Source organism: Calypte anna, chromosome 4 (assembly GCF_003957555.1).
Source record: "Calypte anna isolate BGI_N300 chromosome 4, bCalAnn1_v1.p, whole genome shotgun sequence".
Taxonomy (NCBI): Eukaryota; Metazoa; Chordata; class Aves; order Apodiformes; family Trochilidae; genus Calypte; species Calypte anna.
Window position 1 is genome coordinate 3,959,790 of NC_044247.1, and position 13,532 is coordinate 3,973,321.

Genomic DNA, 13,532 nt, shown 5'->3' on the forward strand with positions numbered 1-13,532 from the left:
GTTTGGTTGTTTGGGGTTTATTTTTTTATAATGGGACAAAATTTGTACATTATTTTGTTGACAGTCCAGGACACCAGTCCCAAAACACTCCCACCCATGTCACCAGACAAGCAAGGCTAGCTCTGAAGCATTTCAGTGTGACTATAAATAATCAACTAAATAAGAAAATTTACAAATTACAATCTACATAAAAGCTTTCTAGGCATTTCATTTGGAAAAGCTGATTAGTGCTACTTGCTTCTAGTATGAGCCAAAGTTATTAATACACCCAGGCTCTGGAATGCTCCCAGGGCTTTCATTCCTCTCATTTACTAGGGTGATTTGACTGCTGTTTTTAAAGCAGCACAGGGTAGGGGAAGACATGTTTTTAGACACACCAAGGAAATGTAAAGGCTCCAAGAAGCTTTCCAAGCTCTCACAGGCTTGGAGTATAGTAAAAGATGCTTAAATTATAAAGGAAGCTCAAAAAATTTGCTAAACCCAGGTGTAAATAAAAGCAACAAGCTTGACTCCTTATAGGCTCCATGGGCTCAGTTAGACAAATCCTTTGTGGCCCAAAGCTGCATGGTAGCTTCACAGTGTGGAAGATGGCATTTGATCCTCTGGAGATGAAAAACTTGTTACCCAAGCTCAGTGAGGACAAAGAAAACACATGCAGTACAACCTATGGCTTCATGTCAGAAGTCCCCTGCTCACTCCCCTTATTATTCAGGAGCATCACTCCCCATGTCACTTCCCTCCCCACTCAGCTTACAGCTGCTCTCAAAAGCACAATCTTTTATTAGAGCAAAATCTACTCCACAAATATGGGTTCTGTGATGCCATGAAGATCCACCAAGACATTGTCCTGAATCCAGCAGCAGTCAGCAGCAAACACTTTGGGCAAGAATTAAAAAAATGGACAAGTATTGAGCAACTCCCTGTGAGGTACAGCCTTTCAGCAAGCAGCAGTTTAGGAACTTTGAAGTTTAGCCCCAGTCTAGAAAAGCTCAAGGTTTGTGAAAAGGAAGCTATTTGAGAAGGGGCTGGAGAACTCCTAAATTCTCTGCATGCCTGTCCTCTGTGCCCATGATTCAAGTTATCCTGCTACACATACAAATGGAAAGCTAAGTTGTCTGCCTAAGCCTGCCACATTGCGTTCATGCTCTATTGAGTACTCTGAGCACTGCTGGTTTTCCTAACAACCCAACAATGTGCTCTCAGGCTCCTTCAGCAGCAGGCCAGCTTCTGTTGAGGAAATGGAGAGCACCTGCATAGACTGCTGCAAGACAGAGATGTCACTGACAGCACATTGGTATGGCAGGACTCCAGCCAAAAGTGCCCCTATCTCTAGTGCTGTCCCTGGGGCAGATGATTCCTCAGGAGTTTGGCCTGGTAGTATGGGGTGGGGAAAGATACGTGCTTCATTCCATAAAAGGACTCACTCTGTAGGACACCAACCATGATGAGCCTTGGTGTATCTGGGCTGCAGCTCCTTCAGCTGGAACATGCTGAGGACATGTACTAGCTGAGAGTATGTCAGATGTCCCTGGGCTACTACTCAAGTGCTCAGAGTGAGGGTCTCCACAGTCAGAGATCAGGCCAGGTCCCCAATGCCATCACACACAGTCCACCTTGAACAGCCTGAAGACAGCACTTCTGTCCTACACACCAACCCATCCGTAAACAGCTCACCATGGATTCACAGCTCTGTGGTACTGGGTATTCATATCATCCTTCCTACAGCTTTGGGCTCTTTTTCTTAAGAAATGAGCAAGAGATTCACATACAAGATGAACAAACATACCGATGTCTTGTCCTTTCACACACAGCTGTGAAACTTGCTCTGGAGATCGTGGGATTCATTTCCTCTCAGCTTCCAAGCTGACAAAGTGACACAAAGTGCCAAATAACACAATCACACCAGATCTCTTAACTGTAGCCCATAATCCCTGATTCTTTTGTGCTGCACATGCCATCAGGTGTTTGTGGAAAAGGTATCCATCCATTTGTGTACTGAACTAACTGCAATGAGAATATGCATCCATCACTCAAGTCTGCACAACCTGGGATCCCAGCTTAGGATCTGCTGCCTTCTTTCCTCATTACAAAAAGGTGTGGCCAGAGATGCATATTGTGGGTAAATTTGAAACATGTCACCATGAGGTGTGTCATGAAGACAGCTTTCACAGCAAAGGTTAGTGAACTATTTGAAGGCTCTGTGGCAGAGTACTCTAAAGATGAGACTGTTGAAAGACTCCTTGTTGCATGTAAATAAATAAACCACTCCTGTTCCAATTTCCTCTTAAATGAAAATGAATTAAAACCCAAGAAAACAGGGCAGACAAGGTTGGTAAAGCAGCATGGTTCATTGCACTGCATGATACCAACCTTCTGAACAGAAACCACTACCACCACGTTCAAAAAGCACCAGAGAGGCTTTCTGCCAGAACAAGTCTACCATAACACCATGACAGCCCATGTCTCCCACAGATCCTACCATTGCAAACACTGAAAGAGGTGACAGCAACAGGCCAGCTAATGCTCTGAACTAACTTCTTGTCTCCTATCTTCTGTCCTGCAAGAAAAAAGAGACAGGGCAGAATCCCAGGCACGTTACCATAGGTGTGCCTACAGGCTTCAAGTTTCACAGCAGAAGCAGCAACTTCACCAAAAAAAAAACCTTCAGAAACCCAAAAGTGAGCTAACAAGTAGAACCAACTGAGCCTCCCCAAGGACTACCCAGAGTGTCAGCAGACCTAGCAGGATCTAGTCCAAACTATCTTCTTGGCAAACTAGGGAATCTGTCCTGTTCACCAGCTGCAGTCCAGCTACTTAACAGATTACATGAGAATGAGCACGCAGTTAATGATTAGCATTCCCTAACACCATGTTCCTGGTTTGTCAGGAGTGCTCACTCCAGGAAAGAGACTGAGCAGCTGTGCCTGAATGTCTTGCCATGCAGGGACCTTCTGCCTGTTCTAAGGAGAACAGCTGTTCCCAACTACAACAAGGTGCCCTTCCCACTTTTCCAATAACATTTTCAGCTTCTTGGCCCAAAAAGCCTTAGGCGTGGCCCCTCCCATATGATAATGTGATCCGATATCAAGGGAATAGATGCAACAAATGTGGTGTTTTGTTTTTTTTTTATCCAATAATCTCATTTTCAATTAAAATATATAATATATATACTTAAAAAGGTTTAGAAAAGCTTCTATGTAATTTGCAGGTACTTTTACATATAGATTACAATAAAGTACAACTCTTCCCAAGGGTGGTTTGAAACCACAGGTAGTTGCCAATTTTCTCCTCTCAATTATATGCATTATGAAAATAAAATATGTTTATCCCTAATACAGCTCTGAAAAAGAAGTCTGACACTGGTACCTTCTCAGAGAGTGAGATCCCTAATACACCTTAATGGGGAAACACTTAACATTGGTTTCATGTTCACTGTAGAAAGTTCCCAGATTAGTAAAAAAATATTCCATCTATAGAAAATGCCCTTCTGAAAAGCAACCAGGGCTCTGTTAAGGCCACACCCAGGCTTTCCATTTCTCTGCTGTAGCAAGACAGATCAGTAACAAACCCAAAGTTATGTTTTTATGTCCCAGAAACAGCTAGTAGCACCTGGGCTTATTTTACAGGGCAGCCTGGTGTATTAGGAAAGTGCTGAGAACAGCATAGGGCCTTCTTGAAGCATCCTTCGGATTCAACGGGGCTCAGTTGGCACAGTGAAAAACACAATGTCCTCCTGTTCCACTCAGATGGACAAGGGGAAGCTTCTACACCACAACCATCACCCTTCCCTGCAGAATGGTAATGGGTGCTCTGGAGATGGGCACACTGAAACCAACCTCTGAAATAGCACACTCTTTTCCTGCATGGCTTCCACCAATAGGCTCCTTCTATTTTCTCAGAAAGTCTGGGCGACACCAAGCACACATCTGGTGGCTTAATGAAAATGTCCAACTACTTTGCTCCAAAAGGCAAGCCAAGTGAGAGCAGAGCCAGCCCTCTGCCAGCCTGAGGCACTGGGAGACTTTCTGCCATAGCAGAGAGAGGGTAGCATTTGAGACATTCCTTCAACAAACCCAACTCCTCACATGGGAAAATGCTATTGCCTGGCACAGTCTTCTGGCTTAGTTTTTTTTCCAGGGCTCCTCTTTGGACATGTACAGCCCAGGTTTTCTCCAGATGATCCAAAGCAGGGTCAGGTTTGCAGGAAGAGCCATGGCATGTAACAGGATTCTTCTTTTAACACTCTTCCTGTTGCAGCCAGATACTATTTTTAAACTCCTCCTGATGCAGCCAGATGCAGGTTGCATTTTCTTCCCAGGTGGGCAGCATCTTCTGCCCAAGGCATTGTGTGCAGGGAAACCGAATCCAAAATGCTCCATTCTTTTCTCTGCCAGAGGTGGGAAGGGAAGTCAGAACCTGATGTTCAAAACCTGAAGGACACTACAAAGAAGAAAAATAGAGTGAATGGTTAGATCCCTCTAGTGGGAATCCCAGATGCACAGACAAGAAGTTATTTACTATAAATCAGTTTCTGCTGCTCAAAGGATGCAACTTCCAGCAGGGAACACAGACCGCAAGAGACCTAGATCAATAGTCAAGTGGAGGATGCAACTGCTCAGCTTTAAGCTTTGGAGTATGTTTAATACAGAAAGACAAAACAAAAGCACAGAGGTCAAAAGTAAGCACCCCTCCTGTAAGTTTATGGCACCAACAAAGCTCTGCAAGATAAAGAATTTTGAAGAAGGACTTGGCTAACACAAGAGGCTTTCCCAGAAAGCAGCAAGGAAGAGGAAGATTATTCTTCCCCCTTAAACAACCACAAATGTCAATTGTTAGGGATAAGACTAAAAAAGTGGGTTTCAGAGATCACACACTAAAATGTTCATGCTCACCAACTTAAAGAAATACTGTATTGTCATCATTTGAACAGGAGGAGCTAAAGAATGAGGGCTTTTGGACTCAGAGGGGTGGAACACAAATGGAGGGCTCTGTTCCCTCCCATTTTCTGCCCATCCTCTCTAAAGGTCATGCAGACTCCAGCCCCTCCTCTCTTTTTCTCTCTCTCCTGGCTGCGCTGCTGTTCCCCTGCGCTCCTTTACCCCCAGCTCCCCACCTGCTCTTCAGAGTCCAGATCTATTGGGTGCTGGGAAGAGCCGTGGACCCCCCCTCCTGAGTCAGCCCTGCTGCAAGGGGCCCTCAGGCACCCATCCCTGCCCGCCTCCAGATCAGGTTGTATGTATATATTTGTATTTTTGTTACTTTATCCCTTAAAGTAACAATTATTTTACTTTAAAATATTTTAAAGTATTATTTCCAATTTCCAACTTAAATGTCCCCTTTTGTCTTCCCTTGTGTGTGAGGGGGTAAAATAGAAAGTAATTCTGTCCTTCAGTTTCTGGCAAGCCCAAACTGCTAAGCTGTGAGGGAATAATTGGCACGCAATGCAGGGCTCAAATTTAAATTCTTCTTTTAATTGAAAACAATGGAAGGGTGGAAATTGAAAAAAGAAAAATGGTTTTCAAAATGGTGTGGGTGAAAGACTGTGTTATATACTGCCCTTTTAAAATTTACTCATCCATGCATGTTGTTTCCTAGTGCCCCATCTTCCAGCCATGTTACTTTCCTGTGCTGTTAAAACAGTGATTTCTGTAGGAAGGAGTTTGGTTGGGAATTTGATTGGGGAGTTTCGGGACTCTTAGATGAATGTGTTCACCATGCAAAATGATTCTGTTCCTTTCTCTGGTGAGTTTGACCTGGTAGAGTTTGGAGGCCTCGGTGATGATTGGTGTTACTTGTTTTGGTTATTGTTGAGACTGAATGTGTTCCAGGGGTGGTTCAATCTGTGCAGGAAAACTGTCCCCACTGCAACCACCACCGCTGCCTGGGGAGGGGTGATGATGATGGAAGAAAACCCTGATCAGCAAGAGCCAGCCCAAGGCAGGGGACACAGGAGAGTAATTCAGAACCTGAGATTATGCTCAAAATGAAGGTGAATCACTGACTGCTTGGATGCTGCTCTCTGGGACAAGGGGGTGGATGTGGTAGACCTGGAGAGCAGAGAGGTGCCAGATCGTTAGCCAGAGTTAATACACAAGATTATAAAAAGCCTCATAATGCAAAAGAAAAGCTTGATTGACTCCCCTCTCTCTTTCCAGTAAAGAGATCTGTTAAGTACAGACAGAAAAACATTATTAATAAATCCTAAACAGTGTGGTGGGACTTGGAATCAGAGGGAGTTAAATTGTGTTACAAAATATGTTCACAAGGTTTGTGTTAAAAAATGTGCTCACAAGGTTTAAGTACACCAGCTCAAAGTACAGCATTTCACTTTCTGAAGGCACTTGTCTAAAATGGCTGTACTGGGGCACAGCAGAAAAATATTTAGGTAAGTATCTGTTCTTCAGCATAGACAGAACAGAAATCAGCAGAAAATTCAGGCTGAAATGGGCCTCCAGAGGTCACCTAGTCCAAACTACCTCCAGGCTACTCAGGTGCCCAGGAGAGGTCAAGTACATGGTAATTTCACTCAGTCATTTTGAAGCTCAAGGGCTTTCCACAACTGAAGCATTACCTGCAATTTGCCCTGAATTCTGACTGCTCATCTAGCCAGGACTAGGGGCTGAACTTGCAAGACTAACAAATACCTATCTGCCTCCTAAACAGAAAGTATTCTTGGCAAGGCTTCCACTTCCCAACCAGTACCCAGCCTGTGCTCCAGTCCATTAAAAGAAACTGTCCATTTTCTGTTAGCTAATGGAGCTCAAAGTGTGAAGTATGCCTTCAGCTCCATTTCCCTAATTCTTCAACTGTCTCAGTTGTTCAAATCAGGGAGTGAGACCCTAAGAGAATGAGACATTTTTGAAGTTTGCTCTCATATACACTATTTGCCAAACTGTATCTAGAAAATTTTGTGCAAACATGAAAGATCAATGAAGAGGCAGATTTGTTGTGCATGGGACAGAACTAATGCATCCTCCTTTCATCTCCATCCATGCTGCATTCCAATAATGGATATACAAAGAATTCATAGGTTAATGTTGACAAACCAGTTGACCAGAGACAGACACTACATTCCAGATAAGGGAAAAGTTATCTGAGAGTAATTGTGTCCATCTGCACACAGGGAAAAGCAGGTAGCCATGACATAAGACACTTTGCAACTACACATACTAGAAAATTTTGCAAGGATAATAACTTGGATGGAAACACAGTATATGCTTGGCTCAGTTCAACCATTCAGATCATGTCTTTACTTATGGAATCAGTATGTGCTCCCAAGTCCACTTCAAAGCTACAGGCACAGACCCACATCCTGCAAACCAGTCAACTTTGGTAATGTAAGAAAATTGGAGTTTTATTCAGGTTGCTGCTCTATTCCATAAAGGGATTTACTACCTGTAAAGTTAAACCCATCTACCTTTATTCAGTTTCTTCTCCTTCTAAAATGGAAGGTGGATCTCCTAGTAGCTTTTTACTCAAAAGAGCACCCACACTTCTAAAGAGCTATCTTTAACTTCTGCATCATTAGGCACAGGAACTGTCCCAGCAGCCAGGGCTGTTGTTACTTGAAGGCTGTAGCATTTTACATAATTGCACCTACCTTTTTGTGCTCCTGAAGTTAACTTGGTACCCAGGTATGGTTGGAGGCCTGTGAGGTGCTCGGATAGCTGGCAGTTGACAGAACAGGTTCAAAATTAAAGTCCAGTCCTTCTCCATCCATGAGTTCACTGTTGATTATGTAATCCATATCACATTCAAGGTTCTCCATGTACATATCCATGTCCAGATCAATGGGCAGCCTGTCCTGGTTCAATCCCAAGGGAGCAGGGCTAGCAGAAGAAAGGAGCAGAGGACTGCCCAGCTGGACTGACTGGGCAGTTGTCACAGAAACTGGAGCCTTCAAACTGGTGATGCTGGCAGTGTTTTGAGGAGATGTTGCAATTGGAAGTGTTGATGGCAAAACACTGGCACCTACTGATTCTGCCTGCTGCTCTGCAGGCTTTCCTCGTGGATTGCCTGAGCTCACCTTACTCTGGGTGGCTTGTCCACCCAGAAGCAGAAGAGTTTGGCTGCTCATCCTGTTACCAGTCTGTGGAAGAACTGGATCCACCTGAGTCATCATAACATCTCTTGGAGGTGGAGAGCTGGGTGTCAGAAGAGCTTCCAAGGTCTGAGGGCCAGAGAAATGGCTGACAGAACTTTGCAGTGAGATATCAACAGGATTAAACAAGGAATTGCCAAATGTAGTGGTGTGACCAGCTGCATTTGGGCTTCGCAGGGAGAAGCTGGAATCTCTCTGGATCTGACTGCCTGAGGCAGACTGATGAGCAGGTAACACAGATGAACTGGGAGACATCAAGTTTAACCCATCAATGAGCTCAAGCTCCTCAGTCACAGTTGGTGGAACATTGCTGGATGCACTGGAGTACACTAGAGAAGGAAGCAACTCTTCATCAGGAAGGTCATCCTGCTCTGTCAGGATAGGAGAAAGCCTTGCACTAATGGTGCTTGCATTGGAACTGGTTCGAGGCCGGAAGGTGCTCCACATATCAGAGTCCTCATTGCTTCTTGAAGATGGGCTCCCAGGCCACTTAGAGAATTGGGAGCCAGGACTGTCAACAGTGGATTCTGGAGCAGACTGGAGAGAAGGCTTCTTTTTGGATGCTTTACCTCTGACTTTTGCAAGTTTGCTGCTGTTGTCCATAGACGCAGCTCTTCTTCTTGGTGCTTTTCCACTTTTACCACCCTCAGGATTGAGCATCCACCAAGAGCTCTTTCCTGTGGCTTCATTATGGACTTTAATGAACTTGCTGTGCAGGGACAAGTTATGTCTAATAGAGTTCTGGGAAAAAAAAATACAAGAAATGAGGACCTGACAGTTGACACACCTCCCACCTAGAAACCTCACAGCATAAATGCAATCAGACAGCATCCAAAGAAAGTTAAAGTAGAAACCTGGTATTTCTGGTTTGAACATGCTTGACAGCAACAGCAAGCAGTGCCATGTCTCACTGCAGCACCTGGGGTGACTACTGTGACAGCCAGCAGCTTCCAACTGGCAAAATACTACAGCAGAACTGTAGCAAACCACAGACCATACTGAATCTGCTAAACCTAAGCAAAGCACAGAACAAGTAAGCAAATTCCCAAATACAGCTTGCAACTTCAGTAGAATAATTTAATTGGAGCTAATGCTTCACCCACTTTTCTGCCAGCCCCATAAGCCAACATAATACTGGCTTAAGTTTTAAACTTTTATATAGCTAGCTTTCAGGTGGATTTAAGCACAGCATAGCAGTAAATTAAATACACCAGGTGCAGAGAAATGGTAGAATAGTTCTAATTCACTATGTCCATTACCATCTTCATCCCAAAATCAAAGAAGTAAGAGAGAACCTTTGTGAAACACAAGTCTTAGTAATCCTAGAGTCCATCAGCTTCACTCTGCAAGGAAGCACTGTGATTCCCTCTGTGTTAATTTCTAATGGGTAACGGGTTCAGCACCTGGGACACTCCCACTCAGTACATCCCAGTTTTAGTCTCTACCATTTTTTTTATTTGGCAAGGCACACATTCCTTGCCTCTCCCAGTTCCCTTTATTTTAGCTTAGCTGGAAACTGCAAGCTAACATATCTGTACATAACCATCAAACTGAATTTTCATCCTGCTAATTACAAACATCCCAATATTTTAGAATCAGCAAGCCAAAGATCTCATTCATTGAGCAGATCCTCCATAAACACCCCCTGAGGCCTATGCTGTGTATTTATTTGATATTTGTATTTGACTTGTTCAGATGGTCAAATTACACATCATTAAAAGGTGCAACACTGGTAGCATAATAGCAGTCTAAGAGCAACATTTTCTTCACATAAATTACCACCACAGGACCCCAGAACTAGGAACACACCTGCCTGCCTGAGCTCACCTGTGTACTGGAGACTCAAGTTCAGAGAGTCTCAATATATAACTGAACCCACACACCTCCCAGCTTGGATGGTGTAAGACAGCACAATACTTGCATACCACACACTCTCCTGCACAGGAATCTAGAATGATTTAATAGCTTTAGCATAAGGAGGGCAACCTCAAATATAATTTCACAAGTGAAGGGCAAATCAATTACGCTAAAATAATCACAGAACTCCACGTAAAACCTGACAGAAGAGGAAATTACAGAGTTCAGTCAGCCAGGCAACCCAAATTCATTTGCTTTTTTGATTTTAAGCAACTCAAACCAGAACCATATAAATTACATTGACTTTTTAAATGCTCAGCTTGAGCAGTACAAGAGGAACCCAGCTGGCCTGAGCACTTCAATCCACGTCTTGGGTCTCCAACATCTTTGACCATAAGGAAGTTTGTCCTGATGGAAGAGGACAGGCAGGAATCTAAAATCCTTAGGGACCTCTTCATCAACTAGTTAGGAGTGTTTTTTGCTGTTTATTGAGATATCTTAGAGGTTCTAATGGTTGCATATGAAGAACTGAATTGAAAAAAAAATTGCAAGTCAGTCTCTAATCCATCACAGAATAAGATGATTGCTGTAAACCACATTGAGACAAAACCATTCTAAAATTAATGACATATGCAAAACAAAACCCCCCACTTTGTCTACAGATATTTATTGTACACTGAAGGGTGAATCATTCACTAGAACCCTACCACCAACAAGCTAAGATGTAGGAACCAGCCAGGCATGGATAGCAGCACACACCAGCTATTCCCTAATTCTCAGTTACCACAACATTAAATATTCTTATTTGATATAATCTCCTAGCCCTATTCAAAGGATGGGAACAATCCTTGTCATTATACCAGGCTGCCCAAACACCACTGTCAGTGCTGCTGTGGACCCTGCCCAGCACAAGAACAGCACTTCAGCCTCAGAATGGATAATTAGCCACAGGAGCTGGCAGTCCAACCAGGCAATTATCCCACCCAGGCAGCCTTCTGCACAACTGCTATAGACACCAAGATGGTATGAAAAATGCACAGGTGGGTCATACAGAAGACAGAATGCCAGTGAAAGCCTTTCCAGGAGACTATGTGACTTTGTAGGCAAGGCCAAGTTTATCTACCATAAAACTGCAGTTTTACTCAGACCAGGTCAGAACATTCAAGATCATTTGTTTGAACTTGAAGGTTCCTCAGACTAAAACAAACTCAGTCTCCTGTAAAGCACTTTCTTCACTTACATACTAATGTGACAGAAGCAGAAGGAGGCTCCTGTGCCCTGCATGGAGGAGCTCATACACATAGCAGTGGTGCATGAGCAGAGTGCTAAGGGCCAAGCACAAGGTATGCTAAGACGGACACAAGGAACAGCAGCTACCCTTAAAATTGTTTGCCCACTTTTGACTGGATTTTCAATCACTATTCCCTAGCACCAGGGTCATTCTTCTGGCAAACATCAAGCTTCTATTAAAACCACAGATGGACCAGATTCTTTAACAAAAAAGCTCCCTAAGGAATGAGTAACAGAAAGAAAAAAACAAGCTATCACTGCAGCTGCCTGTCATACACTCTCACTGCCTCAGAGGTACACAAAGAACATGGGCACATTCCAGTGCAGTGCCATGTTCCAGAGACAGGCTTATAATTGTGCTGAATTATCATTTGCCATGGCATTCTTTGGAGGATGCAATGGGAAAACATCTCACCTGCTGTGTTAGTCTGTACCTGTCTCAGCATGCACATGGCCACTTGGTTCCAAAGGCTTCAGGAAATTGTCTGTTGCCAAGATTTTGCAAAGTTATTCTCCAGCAAGGAGGCAACTGCTCCAGAACCAGGGAATTATAATGTTTCCCCAGCAACACCCTTCCAGAAGGTACACTTGAGTACAGGCATCAAGCTTGGAAGATCGTGAGCTGTACCTTAGAAAGAATATTTTCTCTCCCTGTAATCTCTAGTGGGAGCCCAGAAGAAAATCCTAGCTCACTAAAAAGCAAAGACTGAAGTGATTTATAAGTTTACCAAGAAAGACAGACATACACAAGAAAAACTGTTCAGTATTCAATCAGAAGAAATTTGTTGGGACAATACCAACAGCTCCGGAGAAGCATTCTGTGAGGACTGCCTGGAAAATTAAGCAGGACTGGAAGGAATAATCTTTCAGCAAAAAAAACAAAAAACAAACAAACAAACAAAAAACCCCAAGAAACAGCAAGGGAGTAAGAAAGAATAGCAGCAAAATCTTCAGGTAATTTGTCTGGCATTGCATGGAGCTGACTGACTTGTCAAGCTCTCCCCCACTTTTAAGTGTGACAAATACATTCTACAATGCTTCAAATGAAAAAATTAAACCTTGCACTCCCATACTTACTCAGGGCATTACAACTTGTTTGGTAGGAGGGACTGTTAATGCCACTTAAGCAAGGGGCATTATGCATGTGGCTACATTGCAGTGTTGGGCTCTCACCACAGTTGACCACCTGACAGTAAGTGGTCCCCATGAAAAAATAGGACACACAGTGACCCTACACTCATACCATCATCCTGCTCCTGTGCACTGCCACTGGCTCTCATTTTCCACATCCAGCCCTTCACTGTCTTCCCAACACTGCCATGTTCAGCTGCCTTCCTCCTCACTGAGCCCAGACCTAGGCCGGGCTGCTTAAGGACCAATGGGATCAAAAAGTAAAAGATTCACTTAAATGAAAGACTGATGGACAAAAGCCACACATGCTCCTCAGGTTTCCATGACAGGCTCTTCACTACAGCCTCTGGCAAGTTTTGTGCATTATTTCATTCCCCCTGCTTTAATGAAACCCAGCTAGGTTGTGAGCAGATGGACAGGGAATACCTCTCCTGGCAGCATACATTGAAATAATGGGAAGAGCCCAGCACTCTCCATATAGTTTCAAATACTCTGGATTCAAACAGCCACACCCTTCCTCCCCTTGCATGGCAGCAACTTCCAAGAAATCAAGATAATCCTAATTTAGTAGAAAGCAGAACCTACAGCATTACTCAAGATGTAGTGGATTTAAGTACCAACACTGAGAGAAATGGCCTCACTATTCCACTTCAATTTAGAATGTGCAATTCTTCATTTTTAGTGTCAGATTTAACACGGAATTGCACAAATTCCTGATTAAGTGCTCTGACAGGTGAGACGTGATCATAACAATAAACATTTTGGGCTTTCTCATGATGGTCAACAGAAAGCAATCTTCCTTCTTCACAGGCTGAGGTTAATGACTGTGCAGCAGTCAAAGTCCCAGACTCTAGCCTGAGCCTCCCCTATGCACAAACCCACGTAATGCTGAAGGCTGGGCAGAATTATACTTTGCTCAGAGCTAAGGCAATAGAATGGTTTAGATTGGAAGCAACCTTAAATATCATCTAGTTATAAAACCCCATGCATGGGCAGGAACACTTTCTATTAGACCAGGTTGCTCAAAGCCCCATCCAACCTGGCCTTCAACACTGCAGGAAGGGGCAGCCACAGCTTCTCTGGGCAACCCATGCCAGTGTCTCACCACCTGCACACTAAAGAATTTATTCCTAATATCTAATCTATCTTCTCC

The 13,532-nt window shown here is 43.7% G+C and overlaps 1 protein-coding gene across 2 annotated transcripts in view; it reads right to left on the minus strand.

Annotated features, from left to right (window-relative positions):
• Positions 1-13,532, minus strand: part of FOXO4 (forkhead box O4) — a 26,097-nt gene continuing 12,565 nt past the window's right edge. For both annotated transcript variants that reach the window (XM_030448992.1, XM_030448991.1), the window contains exons 2-3: positions 7,601-8,842; positions 1-4,440 (exon numbers count right to left, since the gene is read on the minus strand). In XM_030448992.1, the coding sequence (XP_030304852.1) occupies positions 7,619-8,842 (1,224 nt within the window). In that variant the 3' untranslated portion in view covers positions 1-4,440; positions 7,601-7,618. The remainder of the gene's footprint in view (positions 4,441-7,600; positions 8,843-13,532) is intronic.